The sequence below is a fragment of the Euprymna scolopes genome, chromosome 5 (genome assembly GCF_053919585.1).
Source record: "Euprymna scolopes isolate OS-2025 chromosome 5, ASM5391958v1, whole genome shotgun sequence".
In the NCBI taxonomy this organism is placed as follows: domain Eukaryota; kingdom Metazoa; phylum Mollusca; class Cephalopoda; order Sepiida; family Sepiolidae; genus Euprymna; species Euprymna scolopes.
In genome coordinates, this window is record NC_136486.1 from 174,988,178 (window position 1) to 175,012,023 (window position 23,846).

A 23,846-nucleotide genomic window follows, 5' to 3' on the forward strand; every position below is an offset into this window, starting at 1 on the left:
TATATATATATATATATATATATATATATATATATACGCTATTAAATGGTAGCGTCAAGGCTTGACGATTGATTCTTTTGTTCGTCATTTGATTAGTTTCTTAATATCAGAGTTCAAATTATCAACAAAAGTTTTAGAAGTTGAGCCATTGATCATTGTATAAAAGATACAATATAAAGATGTCTCATTTCGTTACTTCAAAAGAAATTAATCCCATAGACAATATGGCGCCCACAATTTTTATTTAGTTCTTTAACCATCTTCAAAGGCAATACAATTTCTTCAAGAAGAAACCATTGGATTAGAAATCTTTCATACTTTCACCCTTTTCCCCACCAAAAGGTCAGAAGTCGTTTAGCTTTTTAATCTGAATGCATGTCAGACATTCAAATAGACTTTACAAGGAACAAACTTGATATCAAGACTAATTTGGAAATTAGCAAACTGGGATCAAATCCTGTTAAAGGTGCTGGGTTACTTTACACATGGAACTCATTGTTTTAGAAGGTACATTATTTGGTTGATAATAACATTCATTATGTTATACTGAGTTAAAGGTTAATAATGTTGGCTATATTTAGTTTGATTTAATTATGTACAAAAACTGCAAAGGGGGGGTTTGAATTATTTTGTGAAAATTAAGATATCTTCAATTGATAGCAGGAGTTAACGACACTGACAACCTGTATGTGCTAAGTTTGAATACATTCGTTCCACAGAAATATTTTAATCAAACCCACACTTAGCCTTGTGTCAAACCTCCAAAGTTTCATATTTTCCAAACTATCATTCTTTCGTCCACCTTTCTCTTCCTAATTTTATTAAATTTTGGTCCTCCGACAAAAGGAGGGTGGACCTATAAATTCACCCTTGTTCATTCGTCCGTTCGTCTGTCCGCACTTTTCTCAAAACTACGCCTTGGAATTTATAAAAATTTTGCACAAACATTAAACATGATATGAGTAAAAAAGCAACAGAACGAATTTTCCGGGAAAATTCCGGTTGCCCCTCCCCCACCTCCCTAGGGGTGCCTTTCGGGTTAAAATGACTAAAATTGACATCTCCTGGGGACTTTTGGGGCTAAATGGAGGGGGGGTGTAAATGCTGAACATAATCATGTCTTTTTATGCCTCGTTCACTGTGCACTCACAGGGGACCACGCATGCCTCACTTATTCCTGTTATTCTTTCTTTCAATTTCTTCATTTTTTTCTTTATTTTTTTTTTCATTGTTGTACTCTTACTGTTTGTCAGGTTAGTTGGGGTATGTACGCCGAGCGGATACATGTGCTATTACTTCAATAGAGCACATTTTATTCAAGTACTTGTAAAGCAGGCATAGAAATGCAATATTGTAGTGATGGAACAGTGGTTGGAGCTTGGTTGATAATGCAAGGTCTATTAGATTTGAGAGTCTTTTTTTGATCTTGTCTAAGAGAGACTAGAGGTAGATGCACTATCTCAAATGTGGCAACAATACTCCATGTATGGGCGAGTGGTGACTTTTTTGTGATATACGATACTCTCAGGTGTGAGTAGTTTTCTCGTGCGGTATAGGGAGTCCACCTTCTTTGCAGCATCATTGGTAATGTCCTTGGAGTAATTTTTATGGAAATCGCTCCAGACAAAACATAAAGCCACTTGATGTAAGGACCATAAAAATAAAAATAAAATAAAATGCTACTTTAAGGTGAAAAAACTATCCAACATTAAGTGTTAACTGGGTAGATTTCGACTCAGAAAACAGTAATTTTTCCCTCTTTATCACAAACATCGTTCATGGAATATGAGGACTAAAAGGCAAAATAAGGGAACCGAGAGTTATGAGACTGCTGAAAATAAATGCATTATCTGTGAATGATCAGCTCTCATGTAGATTACTTTTTTCTCTGTTATTCTCTTCACACCCTTCGCCTCATCACTACATTTTTTCGTTTCCTTTTTACGTTTTTCTTTCTTTCTTCTTCAATTCTAATTGCAGTAACTATGTGGATTGAGACTTGACATGAACTGAGGACGGAACTGAAGTCAACAACAATGTGCATTTTATCAAGACAACAATAAAACATGGCTGACTTTTATTCAAATAACAGAACTGAGTCTCAAGAGAAATTACATTGACAGCTGAGAGAATAGACAAGACAGCAGGGAGGCAAGTGGCAACAATGAAAGTTGCAAAATAATTATACCTCGATTGAAAATGATGACAAAATGTCGGCTGTCTGCTGTCGATACGCAGGGGCTGGGAGAGGAAGAAGAAGAAGAAGAAGAAGAAGAAGAAGAAGAAGAAGAAGAAGAAGAAGAAGAAGAAGAAAGGGTAGGCGTGGCTAGTTTTATTGGGAAATAGGCGAGGCTAACCTCAAGAATTCCCGAGACTTCAGAGAGATAAAAGACCAAACTCGGACGAATAGGGGGCCGTGCTTTTGCTCAAAACAGAAAACCGGTGATAGAAGAGAAAAGTTCCTTTCAAAACAAACATGGCATAGAATAGTAATGGATATCACTCATTACGATGGGGCCCATTTTTTGACCGCTACTCATTTTTCTTGCCGCAAAGTATAATCAACTAGCTAAAGACTCTTTTCTATGAACACGGTCCGCCATCAAAAATTTTAACATATAATGACACTGGCTTTTGGAGCAGCTTGTTTAAAGCCTTCATGGATGAATGGAGAATCAGACATCGATTTCGTTGTGCATATGGTCCTTCTGGTGACAGCATTGTCAAGCGATGTCATAGAAGTGTAAAAAGGACTACAGCCAGAAAACGGTGTACTATTGGTACAATATTATGCCGAAGGATTACTTGTCCTCTGCTACAGCACCTGCCAGTATTGATCATCGGTACTGCATATGGCTTAAAGGAATTAACGAAATAATGACAGTGATAGACAATCAACAGCAGACTCTCTTCAAAACGGGTGACCGAGTGTAGGTAAAGGCTCCACACGGATGATGTACCACAAAGTGTGGAGTGGGATGCGTGACTGGGAGTATTAGTATGCAGAATATATCAGTTGATCGAATGCCACGCCATGTGAGAGACCTGCAATCTATAGTGAGACCAGGCCCGTCAATGGCTTGCTCTGATATGCCTTCAGAGAGTGGAAGTGAGAGATTTGTGACCATCAATGAGACGATGGGTGAGCAGACACCCAGTGTGGATGTAGATGATAGCTCATCCGATAACATTCTGGATGAAGACACAGTGAGTGTGGATACTATTCCTAATGAAGACATGATAACTACACCGCCGCGAAGAAGCACACTGTGCAAAAGACCACCTCCTGAGTGTTCCATATAAAATCATAGGTTCAGGAGGGAGTGTAGTAGTAGTAATCCTTTTAATGTACTCACCTCCAAAAGACAGAAGGTTTGCTCTGTCTGCTGTCGATATGCGGGGCTGAGAGAAGAAGAAGAACCGGTAGGAAAAGGCAAGACTAACCGCTGAGAAGAATCCAGGTTGCCCTCGACAGTCATATATCTAAACAACATGATATAAATGCGGGGGTACCTCAGGGATTTATCCTTGGACCTTTGTTATTCCTAATATTCAAAATTGACCTCCCTGATGAAATTGTCTCTGAGATGGGTATATTTGCTGATGACACCATGCTCTATAATAGGCAAGTTCCAACGATGGATCTTAAGATAAAGAGAAACGCTAAGAAGTACTTGGCATCTTCACAGCTTTATTTGTTTTCTTTTTGTTTTTTTTACTAGGGAGTCAACGTTTATCAAGGTTCAAAGGCCACTCGAGGATAAGGGTTAATGAGTGTCAGGAGGTGGGTGAGACAACACTGGTAATGTTGAAAATTTAGTAGAAATTTGATTATTCAAAAGGATTACTCACAAGAACTTGTTTTCATTAGACTTGAAAACGACCATATTAGAGTCAGCCAGGAAGCAGCCCTGCAATATTGTGTGCCACAGACGGGTTGTTCTGAGAAATAAATTTGGCTAATAGAATTTTTGTTTAGTTTTAGGCACTGATAGAGACCGTAAGGAATTGTTGACTGTGTTATAATGTAAACTGCGAAAATGTAGCTTATGTGGTTGAAAAATGTAGCTTATGTGATTGAAAAATGTTGCTTTTGTGGAATTCGGTTTGAATTTTGAAACAACCGATGTGGCTTTTTCTGTTGTTGATTGAATCGTTTTTTTTTTTAAATAGAAAAATTTAATTTTATTCTCTCCACAATTCCTTTGAGCAACTTCGAAAAAGATAAACAAATGGTTCCATTCGATTTAGTTCGACTTTAGTTAGCAATTGAATAAATTTATTAAAAAACCAAAACAAGCAAAAAAACAAAAACAAAAAAAACAAAAAAACAAGCAGTAATAACTACTATAACCAGTTTGCAGGGAATATCAAATTCACAAGCAGTCTCCAGGCGCATGCATATCCCGGTTATGGGAAGATGACATACAGCACCTAGCATTCTCAAATAGTCACCCATCTGGCATTGGCCAGGCTCCACGTTGCTTAACTTCAGTGATCTAATGAGAACCGATGTTTCAACATAATTATGGTGTACTCAACACAGATATTTAATTCAACTGAACTAAATTTACCAAAATAAATTTCAAAGAGATACATTAGAATTTATCGTTTAATACCCAAAGAACTGGAGAAAGGAAGCAAACAAAGGAACGTTTGATGTAACGCATCACATGATAATGGAAAATCCATTTCGAAACTATTATGAAATGCGAAATTATTATGAAATGCGAAACTATTATGAAATGCGAAATTATTATGAAATATATCCTCATTCAAATATGATGGATTTATTTGGCACAGATGATCATTTATTGGTTGAGTGGATTGAAATGTTCAATCTTGGCTAATACCTCTTAAATTGAATCTAAGTTTTAATGGCTACTAATAGATTTAGTGCTATCAGATTAAAAAAAAAGTAATTTTTAAATATTTACCTAATTCAGCTGTTAATTTTATCGAACACTTTGATGATTCTTCCATTGGCTTTTAGGATTGTTTTTAAAAAGATGAGAATCAGGTGGGATGCAAAAATGTGTTCAAAAAGTACCCGGAATGAAGGTGTACGTTACAATTGAACAATGAATCAGACATTTATTTTCTTTAGGTTAACGTGTGCTCAGAAAGAAGCTGGAGTTTATGGAAGACTTTTAGTGTTCATGATCGAAAGTAAAACACGTATGAAGTTGGTTTTTTTAAATGAAAAAAAAGGAGAGAAAAGTAAAAGGGGTGGGGAGTCAGCTGACCGGTTTCGCCCTTTTCCAAAGCTGAATCGAGCAATTTGCGATTAACAATGGATAATGTACATAATTAAAATAAAGTTGTGTTACATTATACTTACTGGTAAAAAAAAAAAAAAAAATTGGAGAAAGTGCTTACGATACTATTCAGCTACTCCAGTCTGAATATAAAAGTATTTGAAGCAGTATTAGCGAAACTATGACAAAAGATAGGAATGTCTTTTGATTTCAGTGTGTCAAGTTATTAACGAAGCTGAGAAAAAAAACACAATATACCCATAACTTGTTTATTGAAATAATATTCAAACATTACATGAATTAGGAAAAATGCTTAGAACACAATAACTTCATAGCAATTTCTACGTTGACATATATAATAGGGTATATGCGATCGTTTTTTATGAATGATTTGAAAAAGACGTTGGTCCACAGAATTAGTCAAATTTGTGATTTCGTCAACAGTTATTCCCCGCGATACCTTTTGGAAAGCATCCTACAACTCATATTTCCTCTTAAATTGGCGTCCACTCGCATAGAGGCGTCGCTTCATGATACTCCAAAAGTTCTCAATTGGGTTCCAATCTGGTGAATTTACAGGCTACTCCATCTTCCGTCGCCTAGAAAATCCCAGTTGTTGCAAATACTCTTTGCTTTTGTTTACTGCATGCGAGGGAGCATTATCCTGCATAAAAATAATGGTTCTTCTGAACGGAAACCTTTGCTTCTTCCACCATGGTTTCAAGTGCTCCTTCAGAAAAGCTATGTAAGCATTTGACGTAATTTTTACGCCTTCTGGGACTCTCCATGGGGCAACTAAAGTACCTCCGATAATCCCAGCCCAAATCATTATCCCACCACCACCTTGTTGGCGCCTTAAATGCTGATGACGATGTCGTCCATCTAGTACCCATCCCTTGCTCCACCGATCTGGGCCATCAAGAGTGATACGCACTCTATCCATTAACAAAACTTTGGAAAAATCCGTTTCCATGTTGTCCTCTGACCATTTCGATCGTTTTTTTTTATGTGATATTGCTTTAATGGAGGCATCGTCACGGCTTAACAGACTTTGCCACTTCTTTCAGAAGGCGACATTGAGTACTTTTTGAGACATTCTTTAATCCGGCTTGGTCAAAGACTTCTTGAGTTGTCTGCCCAGGGTTCGTAACAACTTTACGTTTAATTTGGAGTAGAGAACGGCGTGAAACAACTCTAGATTAACCGTCATCAGCTCTCTTACGTACCTTTGTAGGGTCCTTGACAAAGTTCTTCACAGTTCGATTGTACCTTCCTCTCATTTTCGATATTTCGAGGGTAGTTTTTCCTTTTGCAAGCGGTTCTGTAATAGTACTCTTTTTCAAAACTACTCAAACCACCTTTACGATCAATTTTATTGACGAAACAAACTGCCTTGTTAATAATTTGACACACCTCAAATACTGTGGATTCAGCAATTACGATAGCAAGTTGTTTAAATTGCGTGGAAAAGTACGAAAATTTCACAGTACACGCAGTTCAGCATTGCTAACGTTTCCAAAGCTTTGGATACGGGACTACCGGTAAGTTTCTGAAACTGGTAAAAAAAATGTTATCTCGTTAATAATTTGACATAAACTTGCAACACAACATTAGCTACTTTTACTTTCTCTACTGCTCTCCCTCGACCCAAGACTGCACCATAATAAACAAAGTCTCTGACAGCATAGACACAGCACTCTCCCTCAACACTAGAGCACAAATACATGTATTTGGTGACTTTAATGTCCACCACAAAAACTGGCTTGGATTCTCTACTTACACAGATGCAGCGGGCAGACCAACTCATAGCTTCTCTATATCACACTCCCTATCACAAATTGTTACGTTTCCAACCCGTTTCCCTGACCAGGAAGAACAGCATGACTCACTTCTAGATCTGTTTTTGACCACAGTTCCCGATGATTGTATAACGAATGCCGACAGACAACTTGGGAACGCTGATCATGCAGTGATAATGGTTGAAATCGCCCTAAACTCTAGAGCCAAAACTGAAGAGTCAGTGCTCAAAACAACGAGATATTATAAAAAGACTGACTGGGAAGCCATCAGAAATCTTATCAGAAATGCCCCATGGTGAAATATTTTTTCTCTTCCTGCTGAACAGTGCGCAAACGAGACCACTGAATGGTTCAAAACTGCAATTGAAGCGCATGTTCCCATGTGGAAATTTTATAGCAAACCCCTCTCTCCCCAATGGTTTACTTCTACTTGTGCAATTGCCATTGCCCAAAGGCAGCATGCATACCGCAGATTTAACCGATATAAGTCCAGTTCAAACAGGCAGAAGTATATAGAAGCTAGAAGTTACGTTCAGAAAGGAATAGCGACAGCTAAGAGAGAATTTACAGAAACCACTAAAAAGCGCATCGAAGCACAAAAATTAGGAACTCATGACTTCTGGAAAATCTACAACAGTGTAGTAAATAATAGGCAGTCAACGATTCCCCCACTAACCAAAAATCACGAGGTTGTTTGCTCAGCAACCGAGAAGGCTAACATGCTTGCCAGTCGGTTTGCCTCAAACTCTACACTGGACCCTTCCAACCACTCTCTACCTAAATTTCCTATGTGGACAGACGCCACACTAGACGACCTGAAAATCACCCCTCCTCAGGTGCATGCTATCATAAAAAACCTTGACATTTCAAAAGCATGTGGACCCGATCTCATCCCAGCTGTGCTATTAAAAAAGTGCTCAGCTGAAATAGCTCCAGTTCTCTCCAAACTCTACAACAAATGCCTTAATGAATCTTGCTTTCCGGGCTGTTGGAAAACTTCTTCTGTGGTACCAGTTTTCAAGAATTCTGACGAAAGAACTGACCGATCAAATTATCGCCCCATTAGCCTCCTCCCACTCTTTGCCAAAATATTTGAGACCATAATTAACCATACTCTAGTCCATCACCTTACAGATGCTAAACTTCTGACTGACAAACAATATGGATTTAGACAAGCCCGTTCCACGGCAGACATCCTAACTGTAATCTCTGAACGTATATACTATTCACTGGACAAAGCGGGGGAGGGCAGAGCGGTAGCTCTAGATATATCTAAGGCTTTTGACAAGGTATGGCATAAGGGTCTCCTCAGGAAAATTAGATCATACGGTATCACTGGTAGAATACTTAACATAATTAAATCCTTCTTAGATAAGAAAAAAATCCAGGTTGTCCTCGACGGCCATACATCTAAACAATATGATATAAATGCGGGAGGGCCCCAGGGGTCTATCCTTGGACCTCTACTGTTCCTGATATTCATAAATGACCTCCCGACAAAATTGCCTGTGAGATGGGTATATATACTGATGACACCACACTTTATAACAGGCACGACAGGAAAAAAAATGAACACATATCTAAAGAAATGGAAAAAACACTAGAGGATAACCTCCAATCTGTAGTGGAATGGGGACAAAAATGGATGGTCACGTTCAATGCCGCCAAGACTAAACTAGTTTCATTCAATAATTACAAGAAACCTTCACTACCACCTATAGCAATGGCCAACGACTCTTTATCTGAGAGTACATCTTTCAAACTCCTTGGCCTAACATTCACAGGAAACATGAGTTGGAACAATTACATTGAAAGCATTACCAGGGCCGCTGCAAGGAAGGTGGGCTCTCTCTACCATGCTAGAAAACTACTGACACCCGAAAGAATCCTGTATCTCTATAAGGCAACCATTCGCCCATGTATGGAGTATTGCTGTCATATTTGGGCTGGTGCATCTGCTACTAGTCTCTCGCTCCTTGACAAGGTTCAAAAGAGAGTCGCAAATCTGATAGGCCTTGAACTGGCATCTAAGCTTTAGCCTCTGTCCCATCGACAAAACGTTGCATCCCTCTGCCTGTTCTACAAGTATTTTAATGGTGAATGCTCTGACGAACTGCAAGCACTTGTGCCCCCACGATGTGAACACCCTCAACAAACCCGACAGGCTGCTAAATTCCACCCTCACACTGTAGAGATCCCTAGATGTAAAAGATCTTTCTACTCCAGTAGTTTCTTCCCCAGAACCGTTAGACTTTGGAATTCCATTTCAGGCCCTGCTTCCCCAACTGTACTGACGTGCAGAAGTTCAAGTGCAACGTGAACCGACATCTCGCTGCCCAAATCCCTACATAGTACCCCAGTAGTTGTTGCCCCTGATAGTAGCCCCCTACACCAAAGTGGCAATGTGCCTTGTTTGGGGTGAAAATGTAATTAAAAAATATATATTAAAAAAAAAATATATATATATTTATTTATTTATTTATTTATTGCGTCTGTATATCTAGACAGGATCCAAACGGATATTCTTTATGGTGAGCTGGCAACCAACTCTAGAGCAGCAGCAAGACCTGTCGGACATTACAAGGATATCTAGAAGTGAAATATAAAGGCAGGTGAAATCGACAGGCTGGACTGGAAGTCAGTGACTGAAGACTGCATCTGATGAGAGAAAAGCTGTAGTAAGGGGATGTACCAAGAATCATGAGGAGAGATCAGCATTTGAAGGAGAAAAAGCACAGGCAGCAGAGAGTTGCAACAGAGTTCTTGCAACCAGACACCACCTACATCTGTGGCATCCGCAAGAGAACCTATCGAATCAGGATAGGCTTGCACAATCACAGCAGACATTGTAATTTGCAAACAGACAAATCTGAGGTGTAGAACTCCATTGTCCTCTGAGAAAAAGAAGAAAAATTAGGCAGAATTCTTTTATTAAGAAAACACTTAAAAATTACAAAATCTTTTGTTTCATTTACATTTTTTAATTTTTCTTATAATCATTTTGTGACTGAACGAGGATAGAATAAAGTGTAACCTCAGAACAGATACTACACTTCATTTCCAGCTGCTTTTAAACATTGTGTAGAAATGATATTCTCTCGATGAATAGAATAAATGGTTTTGTTGAGGCTGCTAAGTTTGGCTAGGAATCACGTGATTGTTTTAGGGGAGCATTCTATTTTTTTATATTGATTAATGAAACACCACGTGACATTAGTATTTGACATTATATGTGAAACAAGCAGAGAACCTTTGGACAACTGAACAGGCTGAACACGGTTATAATAATCTTCTATTTTCTTAAATATGACTCCGGACAACACCGAGTAACCGTCTAAGTTATTTATAATTCTGGGATTCTCTAGAGCAGGTGCATTAAACATGTGACCCACGAGCCACATGCGGCATCTTACTGGCTTATTTGTGACACCTGCGCGGAGGATTTTTATGCAATTTTGAAGAAGTGAGAAAAAGAGATGAATAAAAATATCAAACTTTGTCTGAAAAGTCGTGACGATTTCTTATCTTTGCTTTAGATTTGAAATAATACAATTTCCAAATCAATCACTTGTTATCTCTGATAAAATTTGAAACTGAACAGAAATTTCAGCGGGAATGCCGACAACAAGCCTCAAGACAAAATATGAAAAGCGTTTGAATACATGATAAGAAATATCCATTTTGAATTATTTTCATTGCATTTGTTGCTGTTCCATGCAAATGCAAGTGAACCATGTATGTTGTCTTTTACATTTTCGTTATGTTTCTTTTTACTTGGGAGTCACCACTCATAAAGGCCCAAAGGCTATTCGAGGATAAAGGTTAATGAACGTAATGTGATAGTGTAGTAATCGTTAATGGTGTAAATTGGGTAGCATTTAATTATTTATGGTGACAGCTCAACAAGAACTTGTTTACTTTGGACTTAAAGGCTACCATGTTGTATTTAACCGGGAAGCAGGCTAGCAGAACAGTTTTCCACAGGCAGGAGGTTCTGGGAACTAATTTTTGTTCATGGAATCTTTGCTTTAATTTAGATGAAGTTAGAGAGTGGGAGGAATCATATATAATGGTTGTGTAACACCACCTCGGGCAGGTTCTCATCATACACACAGGCAAGAAAATGTATACTAACCCCAAGGCCTGGTAGCTACACTTTTAACTCTGTCTAGTGGCGAACTCTTCAAGGGTGACCAGACCCTCACTGGTCAATGGAAAATACCACTCAAATGTTCGGAACACGCAAAATGTGCACGACCCTAAGTCTGTGTGGCAACACTGTTTACTTCAACCAGCTGTACATTGCTTCGATTTTGTGCTGAGTTCTCTTATCACAACGACTTGGTCTGTGATTTCACTGTCTGGGTGTCAGGGTAGATCTAAAATCAACTGCACCTTCAATTCGACAGACAATCAACAAATAAAGAAAAGCTAGTGGTCATTTTTCTTATAAACAAAAAAATAATTATTCACTGAAAGTTACAAAATTATGATCGTTCATAAGTTGTGATTAAATACAAATTCTCTGGGACTGGCGGCTTCCATTAGTCAAGTCGGGTTTGTCTCTTCACAGTGTAGAGTTAGGGGCTTAGAATAGAGTGAGACTTAAGTCAAGGATTTCTCTCTGACAGGTGTGAAAGCCCCAGGCAGCTGGCAGAGTGTGTCTTAGAGGCTAATTTTTGCCTTTCATTATAGAACTTTCATTATAGAACTTTCATTATAGAACTTTCATTATAGAACTTTCAATATAGAACTTTCATTATAGAACTTTCATTATAGAACTTTCATTATAGAACTTTCATAATAGAACTTCCAAGGCGACTTCAAAGATGTGACGTGGCATGATGTGGCTCTCATTTGAAACCGCATCAAAAACCATAACCGTGGCCAGAAACTTAATTAAGTTGTGCCCTCAAGCGTTGAACCGCCCAAATTTGCATTTTGAGGGTGCTGGCAATGGTCCTGTTGTCATAACTTGAATCAGTAGAGAGCATGTTGTACAGTGGCGCATCTCTGATCTCGCTCATTGAACATTGTGTCACTTTCGGACATGATAGAAGGCGCCTATCGCTATTAGGATTTGTACACAACTGGCCAACTAATAGATGATCTGCAACAAAAAAAGAAAACTGGTTTTCATCAAATGGAAATGGAATCATGTCGTCTTTTCTAGAGCGACAATTTTATCGTTCCACCTTGTACTAGATCTGTTTATCTTGTTCACAACATTCCATTTTTGTAGGGCTGGTCTTTCATCACATACAACCTTAAAAATAGTTTGTCATGATAATAAGCTACAAGATATTGAAAGTGTAGCAGAAAAGTTGCATATGAAATAGATTCGCCTGAGTCATGTGAAATCGTTTGCCCATTAGCATAATATGCGGATGTTATTGTTAGATTATTTCATGCCATTGTTTCTTCTGACTTTCTCTCTCTCTCTTTTTGTTAAAAATAGAACATTGTCAGACTCGACTTGTTCTGATTTTATTTTTGTCATTACATAGAGTTTAGATGTTATAATAGACTAGCATGGTCATCTGGCGTTGCTCAGGATCATGGATAACAAAATAGAAGATTTAAAAAGGGTATTACTTTTAAAATTTCCTTCTCTAGCATTCTCTATCCCTCTCTTATCTATCCATCTATCTACATATATATATATATATATATATATATATATATATATATATATATATATATATATATATATATATATAACCCTTTTACTCCTTTTCTTCCACTCTCTCTCTCTTTTTGCTCTTTTTCCCCTCTGACTAAGGGCAAAATAGAAACTACACTCCGATCCTAGCTCGAATGCAAAAAAAGTACATTTTAGTTCGAGTTTTCAGACACCAAAAGTAACAACTTTTTGTAAACCCAAATTCAAGAGCTTGTTCAACTGGAATTAGCATTCCTTGGGAGTGAGGGGAACCGGGACGCAACAGTCTTGACTCTTAGCACCAACATACTCGTCCTAGAAGACTGGAATGTGCTATGCTTAATTTCCTTTAAGCCTTCTGCTCTATCTCCAGTGAACACCCAAAAAGTAAACAGACACACAAACACAAACACACACACACACAAGCACACGCACAAACACACGTACATACACAAAAACACACACAAACACACACACACACATACATCTCAACAACGGAACTTTGAACTGAACATTCTAACGCTTTTGTCTACTTATTTAAAAACTTTAAAACTTAACAAACTTTGGTTAACATCTTTATAAAATTGTTGATATAAATATCCTTAATATTCTTTAATTCATGTTTTCTTGCTTTCATTTCTAAATTCCTGTTGTTGAGTTAGCACTTGCTAACTGGTGACCCTTTTATAACGTTCATGTTTTTATTTTTTATTTTTTCATTCGCCAATTTAACAACATGTATATTGATTGTTAGCGTTGTTTTTGACACTTTCCAAAGACGTTACTATCACCGAAATGCGCCATCCAAAGGAACGACACCATAAGATAAAAATCGGTTGGACTCACCACGTGATTGACTGAATGATTCATGATGTAATATTCCTTTGAAGTGGCTAGCCATGACCTCAACGTGACAAAATCTCGGTTTTTTAAAGGTGAAGGACATCGTACTGAAAGATAAAGTAATTTTTGTCAAATTCGCAGAGAAAAATTTATAGAAAAAAAAGCAAAGTAAAATATATAAAAAAAAAACATAATATTGTTTTGTGAAAACATTAAACTGAAAAGAAAAATACAAAAAAATAATTCAAATAAATAAAAACAAATTTGGTAAAAAAATGTTTTGTTTTACTTTGCTCTTCAAATACCTTGCTATCATCCATCTTTCTATTCCAGTAGCTTCTTTTAAAGAACTGCTTTTGAACTTTCTTCCGATTGACTGCTGACCTCCAATGCTACATCTTGCCCAAGGGTGACCTAGACTGATGTAAGACAGGACGCTCATCTGTTATTCATGCCCGCTTACTTTTGCTAAGTCTTGCGAAAAGAGGATAACCTCCATCTACGGAGCAAGAAATCTTCTCACATCTGCCATTATCTTATATCTCTTTAAAGCCAGTGCATGAAATATTATGAGAAAGAGAGATAAATATGATTGGATGCCTAAGCGCTCAAGTATAAGTCCTAGTACTGAAAAATAGTATTGTTGCTACATCTGAACTGGCACACCAACCACTAGACAACATATCTTCTAACCTAACAGGTACTACACTATCTGCCAAATTCCAGCCCCTATTACATTGTCACAATTTTGCATCGTTATACTTGTTTTATAAGAACGGAATGCCCTCCAATGCACTTACTACACTTGTATTTCCTAAACGAAAATATCTCACTTAACAGCAAACTTCCACCTCTTCATCATACAGGTCCTAAGATGACGGAGAAATTTTTACTCTGATAGCTTCTTTCTTTGCACTTTGGAATTCCTATTTTCCAACTGTACTAACATGAAGAAATTTAAATGTAATGCAAACAAACATCTTTCTGCCCCATGTTTCCGCCCCTTATAAATCTGGCCCTATCATAGTAGCCCACATACTCCAGTAACAATATGCCTAGTTTGTAGTGAATATAAGTAAAAGTCAACAAACAAAACAAAAAACTGACCAAGTACTCATTTTTATAAATCAAGTTGCTAGTATATAACTTAGTTTCAAAGAGTTTTCTTATTCATACTCATTAGGAGGTCTCATAGGTCATCACCGGTACTCTCCATCTCCTTCAGTAACCTTTGCAAATGAACTTGCATCATCGCAACAGCCGCTTGCCATTGACTTCTTGCTGTCAATGACCATTGTCATCACTAGTATTTGGGTGAGAATAAGCCTCACCTCGGTCCCAGTCTTTTTTGTACTCATCGAGTGGAGATTTGGTTAGTGCTTTCTCTCCTGAGCCTTTCCATCCATCTCAACCCTTCTCAACTATTTGGTGCGGTGTCTGTTGATGTCGTCATTACACACTTTTGGGGGGGGTATTTATTTTTATTATTATTATTATTGGCTCACAAGGAGCTTTCACACAGGTCTTCAGAGATCTTTCCCTGAAAACAACCCGTGGTGTTCCCTGGAAGCTGAGTTACAACAAGCCTCCCCAGGTTTCCAGTACTCTCCACCTCTTTTGATAAAATTTGCAAATAAATTTGCGTTATCGCAACAGCTGCTTGCCATTGATTTTTCGTTGGCAGCAGCTATTTGTCTTTGCTGGGATTTGAGTGGCAATAAGCCTCCCCAAGGTCTCAGTTCTCTTCGCACTTATTTGGCTGAGGTCTGGTCAGTTCATCGGTCTTTCCTTCCTCCTTGACTCTACTTGGTTATTTGGTCTCACTCTTTTTGGAAGGGGTGGGGGCAGTGATGTGGCAATGGGGGTAGGGTTGGGTTAGAGAACTTATAGATATAGTGTTCTTGGTTCCATATAGTGTTTCATGTTTTGCCTAAAAGATTTTTGAATTGAAAAGCAAACTAATAGGATATATTTTTCAGCCAATCAGAATGCAGGATGAACTTATATTGGAGGCCATTTTCCTTGGCGTTCACCCAAGATTTCATCAACAGACATAAATAAGTTAAAAGTGCCTGGTTCTAATGGGACATCCCCCGACAGCTTCTCTGCCCCACCTCTTAACATCTTTAATCATCATAGATTATTATCAGAATATTCTATTATAAAAAATGATCATAAAAACTTAAAATGGCTGCAAATTTGTTTACTTTTTAGATATTCTGTCTTGTCTAATTATGAAAATGAAATCTACATTAGATGCAATGCTGAATTAGTACTTTTTTTTTTACTAGGGAGTCATCACTTATCAAGGTTCAAAAGCTACTCGAGGATAAAAGTTAGTATAGTGAGACATGTGGTAAGAGTGGCATGCAGAGGTCTAATGATGCCCTGGTAATGCCTGGGAGCCAACGTTTGTATGTCACCAAGAACTCAAGTCGCGAGAAATATTATGAGAAAGGGAAATAGGTTGAATATGATTGGATGCCTAAGCACTTAAGTATAAGTCCTAGTTCTGAGAATACTATGAGAAAGGGAAGCAGTTTAAATTTGACTAGATGTCCTCCTCTCCCCAATTTGAGTGTCTAAGGCCACTACTCTATTGACCCCTCTCTCTGTATTTATTTGTTTTCCAACGAAAACAAAATGTGACACAAGGTCGTATTGCCCCCTTTCTCTGCATACCACTGCATGGTCACTACCCTCAAAGGTGTTAAGTTCAAATAAAAAATCATATTATTTGAAACGTTCAGATTACTGTTACACCTGGAATGTTATTCTCATAACTTTTCAGCCAAAGGAGAAAATGGATCTTGAATTTATTTTCATCAATCCGTAAGTCTCACTTCCCTTATTTAGTTTTTACAGTTAATGAGCAATCTTTCTGACAAAGGAGGAATAATTGCTGTTTTCTGTGTTAGACTCTATCCATATAACATTTTTTTTTTGACCTTGAAATATTTTTCTCTTAGCTTCTTACATCAAATGGCTTCATGCCTTATCTGGAGCGATTTCCATAAAAAAATTCATCTCTCTGTTGCACATATTGACGGTGTGAGACTCTAAGAAAGCAAGCCTTGTCATGGACGTGCGTCAGAAGCAAAGATGCGTTATTGAATTCTTCCATGCAGAAAAAATTGAACCGATCAACATTCACCGACGCCTGTTGAACATTTACAAAGCCGATGCAGTTGATGTAAACACAGTTACAAGATAGGTTCGTTGATTTCAGAGTGTCAACAGACATGTGAGCGACAAAGCATGCTCCAGACTTTTATGGCAGAGGTATTGTTTATTGCTGGCAAAAATGCATTCAGAATGGTGGTTACTGGTTTCTGAGTTAAAAAATAGGAGACTTTAATTTTGGAATGACCCTTGTAGTATACATGGGAACTTGGTAGGCACAAATCGACTTAAAGTGCTTTTAACACACCGGTTCCTGGTAGATCACCAAAGTTAAGCAACGTTAAGCTTGGTCAGTATTAAAATGGGTGACCATTTGGGACTACCAGGTGCTGTATGTGCTCTCTGTTTATCTCAGCATTGTTTCCAGTCATCTAGCACTTCTCCTTGCCACTGGACTCAAGCAGTGCTGATTCAGGAGAGGTGTGCTTTAGGGATTGAGTAACCCTTGACTCACAATTACTCTTGCACCTACCTGGATAGGGGGTATCCAAAGTCTCTTGAGACTGAACTGAGGCATTGATCAATCGATCGATAGATGCATACGAAAAAATACATTTATACGATTAAGTTGGTTCATTTTTAATTATTTCTTAGTCATCCATATATAGTTCAAATGGTTACAATTAAGGTTGGAGTGCTAAATGTTTTAGATGGCATCCAAGTAATATTTGTTTTAATTTTGAAATCACTGCTATATATGCATGGCATCCAAGTCATATTTGTTTTAATTTTGAAATCACTGCTATATATTAGGTACAATATAATAATCAATAGAGAATTGGCTATAATAATAAATACGAAATCTGCATAAATTAAAATATCTTATTTAAGCATATTTTCCTACCAGGCAATGCTGGGCAGTTTGCTAATATATATATATATATATATAAAAGTGGCCTTGTTTATGTGTTTGTATATACAGAATGGTCTCTACCAAACTACCGTCAATTTTTGGTCTACAGATTTGAAGCTTGATATATAGGGGATTCCGACTTGTGAAACAAATTAGATTTGGTTTTTAGCTGGTAAAAATAGCTGCTATGGGGTAAAAATTGAAAAAATTGGAACTTGGTAAATGTATGTCGACTTAATGTGTACCCACTATGCATGCACAAATATACATTTATAGATTTAAGTCAGTTAATTTTTAAGGCTTTGATATGCATGTTGTATTAGCTCAGATGATAACAAATAAGGTTGGAGAGCTATATGTTTTGGTTTCAATTTTAACTGATGGCACCCAAATGATATTTTTTTTTAACTTTTGAAATTGCTACCATATATTGGGTACAATCGAGAATTGACTCTATAATAATAAATAATATCATATTTATTTTACGACACAGCAATTTAAGGTGCTTGTTTGGCATAAAAGATTAAGCCAGCTTTAAACTACATAGCAAAGGACAGAAGGGTTAACATTTATTTGTAGTTCCATTAAATTTTATTTTCAAAAGTACTAGTTTCTTCTTTTTCCTCTCCTCTATTTACCGTCTTTCTCCTCTCTTTTTTGCTTAACAGTGTTGAAACAAAATGTAATTCAGATACTGGAGCTAAACAGTTTCGATCCTTTTCGGAACTGACACCACATACTCCCCCCCCTCCCCCATCAAAAACATCTATGAAATAAAGCTATTTTCATATCGTACACTGCTTCAGCCATTTCTAGGACTGACTCCAAATGAATCTCCTCTCCGAAAATACATATGAAATAAAGTGATTTCCAGATCATAAATTACTTCAGACATTTCCGAAACTGACTCCATTTACATCCCCTCCCTCTTGAAAATATATATAGAATAAAGTGATTTTCAGATAGTAAACTGCTTCAGCCATTTCCGGAACTGACTCCATGTACCACACCCCCGCCTCCTGAAAATATATATGAAATAAATTGATTTTCAGATAGTAAACTGCTTTAGCCATTTCTGGGAATGACTCCATATATCCCTCTCCTAAATATATACATAATAATGTGATTTTTAGATCCAAAACTATTTCAGCCATTTCCGGGAATGACTCCCTATACTCCTTCCTAAAAATATATATTTAATAAAATGATTATTAGGTCGTAAACTGCCTCATCACACTTTAAAAGTACCCATAAAGCAAAAAGAATCTTAAAAGTAAAAGAGAATAGCAGCAGGAACGCTCAATAATAATAGTAAATAAATAGAAGGACGCAAGAAGACATTTTTAACACGCATACCCTTTATATTAAGTTTCATGTCTGTAGACCAAAAAGTGACAGAGGAGTTTGGTAGGTAAAATTCTTTAAACAAATCTATGTATGCATAAACATATAGGTTTCTGCTTACTCTAACATTTTTATGTAAATAATACACAAGCATAAATCATGTAGAATATCTGCATGAATATAATTACACGTAATAGTTAACTAAAGATGATCATCCCATAAAAAAAAAAAAAACGAAAAATCTAATCGGGAATTAATTAAAGTGAATGTTTAAAAGAATATGCAAATTAGCTAGATCTTTTGCAGATAAATGCAATTTCACGACTCGTATATAACAAAGTTGTACTTTCTTTTTAAATAAATAGAAACAATGGTTTTAATATGAATATCAATACATCAAAAAAAAATTCTCTCAGAGTATATTTATTTTGATATGAACATATTTATAAGTGTTTAAAGTATATATTTATATACTTTGTCCGTGTACTTCCGTAAACAGATAGATATTTAGATAGATAGATAGATAGAGAGAGAGAGAGAGTACATTCAATGATTAAAGAGTGTAATACAAATGATCACAGAAAGAGGAAGAGAGACGAAACTATGAGAGAGAGAGAGAGAGAGAGAGAGAGAGAGAGAGAGAGAGATGATGATGATGATGGAGATGATGATGGTTGTAGAAACCCTCCCGTGCGATATTTGAAAAGAGACAGGAATAAAATGAAAGCAGCAAATGTCCAACGAAAGCCATAAAAGAAATTTTCGTTTTTGTGCTTCCTACGAATGCTGCCACCTCGAATGAATCCATTCTTGTTCAAATGTGCAACACGTGCGAACACAAAACAAACGCCGGGTAATTCCTTTCTATTGGCACAAAAATAACATAAAGTTATTATGATTTTCAATTCTATTGAATTTTAACGGAAAATCCATTTGACAAGAATTCTGAAAAAGAAATGGGCACGACTTTTGATTCATTTTGATTTGCGATCAAGAACTACAGTGATCAGAATGTGGCACGTTTCATTTTGATACGAATTTAAAACTACATCATAATATCATATGAATCGAAAGATTCTATTGTTGGCATTGGTTTCCCCGATATTATTCTAGTCAGAACTCTTTCTAGATAGACCAGGGATTACGGGAGGGACCACGTGAAGATTGCCAACATCCTAAGTGAAAGCGATTTTTGTGGAGTCTATCTCTGCTCTATCGTTATTTTCATGACAAGTGCTCGCCTGAGCGCCAATCTATGTTTTCCTCCTGCAAAACATTCACAACAAACACTCGTCAAGCTACAATTAGCAACAATTTTGCCCACTCTCTATCTGTGACTAGAACTAAATGCAAATGGCTGCCTGTGAAATTCTTTACCGTGGAGCTGCTTTTCAGCTAACTACAACATGGTCTTTCTGAATTTTTGAGATGAGGATTGGTTATTTGTATTATTTGTATTATTTGGATTGATCTAACTACTGTTCTCATCTTGAGTGTGAAACATTTTGAAAATCACACTCAAGATGGCAACAGTAGTCCGATGAATCCAAATAATACGTACAACATCGTTGTTTCTAAGTCCTATGTAAACACGTTCTTGTTGAGCCGTCCTTTTAAATAATCAAATCATTTTCCATCACTACACATCATTACGGTGCTGTCTCACTTACTTCCTGACATTCATTAATCCATTATCCTCGCATGGCCTTTGAGCTTTGATAAGCAGTGATTCCTTAAAAAAAAATCAATTTCTACAAACCAGTACATGTGCGTACGTCAAGTTCTGTGTAAGAAAATGGAGAATCTTTTCAGACTTTCGTGTTAGACATGTCTGCTCTCTTATCTTAATGAGAGACTTTATCTTTCATCATAATCGCTTCGACCCCCATCACACCCCAACTGAAATGAATGGCTCTCGCCTTAGGGGAAGCTGCATGTCTTGACAAACTTCTGGGACTGACCTTCACTCATGATCTGAAACGAAACACATACATCAAATCTGTTGCCAAGATGACTGGAAAAATGGTTGGATCACTCTATCGCTCCAGAAGGTATCTCACTGCCAATGCAATCCTCTATTTTGTATAAGAGCTAGGTACACTCTAAAATGGAGTACCATTGCCAACTCTGGACAGGAGCTACTCGGCACGACCTATCCAGCCTTGACAGAGTTCAAAACTGACTTCGAAACCTAGTAGGTGATGTCCTTTCTTCTTCCCTGCAACCTCTTTCCCACAGAAGAGACGTTGCAAGCCTGTCTCTGCTCTGTCGTTATTTTCATGGCAAGTGCTCAACTTCAATCTTTCGTCCTCCCTTACCAAACTTTCACAAAAAGACTCAACTACCTACAACCATTATATACGATTTCCTCCACTCTCTAGCTGTGCCTATATCTAAATGCAGGTTCCATAAACAAAGCTTATTTCCCAAAACTGCCCGACTGTGGAACACTGTTCCAATAGTCTGCTTCCTGATTGAATACAACATGGTAGCCTTCAAATCCAATGTAAACAAGTTCTTGTTGAGCCGTCCCCATAGATAATCAAATTCTACCCAATTTACACCATTAACGATTACTGCACTAGTACTTTACATTCATTAACTCATATCCTCGAATGGCCTTCGGGTCTTGATAAGTGGTGACTCTACTCTTGAGTAGAAAAAACTCAGATAGTCATGATTCAATTTGAAATAACAATTACAACACTAAATGCACAGATTAAATTAATGTATCTGTAGTATGAAACGGAAGGAAATAATCGCTGTGAATACGCATGTATGTGTGCGCATGTCAAATTGTGTATACAAGCCAGTATGTGTGTAGGTGTGTGAATTTCATGCTATTGAATAGAAGCATACAACGTTTTTCTTTTCTTTTATCGTTTTGTTTTAGCTGGGAATAGTGCATCCTACGTCGCTATCTCCAACCGGGAAACCTTTTTAAGATTCCAACCGCCCATTAAAATTCAATTTAAATAGAGTACATATAGGCCGAGAGAGTTGACATTTCAAAATGAAACGCATTATACTTTTATGAGCAAAGTGAAATTACTTGTGTTAAGTTTGTACAGTGATAAAAAGTGATACTTATGTTATTATATTAAATATCTACATTTATAATTTTTTTTTTCAATTCTAGGCAGAAATTAATTTTAGATTTAATTTCTTAAATATGTATTATTTGGAATACTGTTCTCATCTTGAGTGTTCTTGCCACAGCGTTTCAGTCGATCCCACCTCCGACCTACCTCAGGTGTATATTGTCGAACCCTGGAATCATTTTATCAAACTTGGGAACCTGCATGGCATTTTGAATGGAAGCCTTTATTTAATCCAGCCATGATTGTGTAGAAGTCCTAAGTAATTTGCAATTGTATTGTGAGTTCCGTTGCATGTTGCACTGAGAATTAAACCTTCAACCTCCAGAAAAGTGTAACTTTACAATTAAGTTTTACCAAGTACTTTATCCGTTATGCCACTGGTCCTTACGAATTACTTAAGATTTATATCGAGTCATTATTGATGGAAGTAAAAAAAATTAATAAAAAAAAGTTCCATCATGCCAATAGTCACAGGTGTGTCTGGCACAATTCTTGATAATCTTATGAAACAGCTGAACTCCTTGGGAATCAGATACAACATCACCATACTCCAGAAGTCAGTTCTGCTTGGCTTAGCAAACATATTATGCCAGATGCTTTCCATCTAATTGATTCTTTGATTATCCTCGCTAGCTTTGTTGTAAGAGCCCGGTCTTAAGGATAGAGAAACCGATGTAAAATGTCATAACACAAAGAAATTAAATGGGATAAACAAAAATAATAACAATAATAAAAAATATAAAAAATAATAATAAAATAATAATAGTAAAATTATAATAATGAATAATAATAATATATTGTAATGACAATATAATAATAATAGTAATAATAAAGAAATTATTGCAAAATAATATAAATATTAATAATATAATAATAATAATGACAATAATAATAAAATAATAATAATAATGACAATAATAATAAAATAATAATAATAATGAAATTATAATAATAATAATATTAATAATAATAATGCAATAAATAAATAATAATATAAAAATAATATTATTAATAATAGTAATAATTACTACTAATAATAATAAAATAATAAAAATTATAATGTTAAAAAATTAAATAATAATGATGATAATAAATAATTATAATAAAACAATAATAAAATAATAATACATAAATAATATTAAAATTAAAATAAAATAATAATAATAATATTAATAATAATATAATAATAAAATATCAATAATAAAAAATTAAAGTAATAATAATGATAATAATAAAATAATAAAAATTGTGAAAAGAAAATTATAATAAAAAGATTATTAAAATAATAAAATAATAATATAAATTCTAATAATAATGATAATAAAATAGAAATAAAAAAATAATAATCATAATAATAAAATAATAAAATAATAATAAAAATATTAATAAAATAATAATATAATAATCATAATGATAATAATGATACAATATAATATTAATAAAACAATAATTAAATAATGATAATAAAATATGAAGAAAATAATAATCATAATACAAAAAATAATAAAAATAACATTAATAATAATAATATGATTATAAAATAATTAAAATAATACCAATAAAAAATAATAATATAGATAATCATAAAATAATAATAATTATAAGAAGAAAATAATAATAAAATATGATAAAAATGATAATAAAATGATAACAATAATAAAAACATTAAAATAATAATAAAGAAAGTAGTATTAATAACAAAATAGTAATAGTAAGAACAAAAAGAAGCAAATGATGATAAAATAATAAGGATAATAATAAAACAATAAAAATGATGATGATGATGATGATGATGATGATGAT

General features: G+C 35.8%; 1 protein-coding gene across 1 annotated transcript in view; it reads right to left on the bottom strand.

The window, feature by feature from the left end:
* Nucleotides 1-23,846, bottom strand: part of LOC145277045 (START domain-containing protein 10-like) — a 317,115-nt gene that overhangs the window by 131,113 nt on the left and 162,156 nt on the right. Inside the window, exon 3 of the mRNA XM_080128684.1 lies at nucleotides 13,566-13,669. Within this exon, the coding sequence (XP_079984810.1) occupies nucleotides 13,566-13,669 (104 nt within the window). The remainder of the gene's footprint in view (nucleotides 1-13,565; nucleotides 13,670-23,846) is intronic.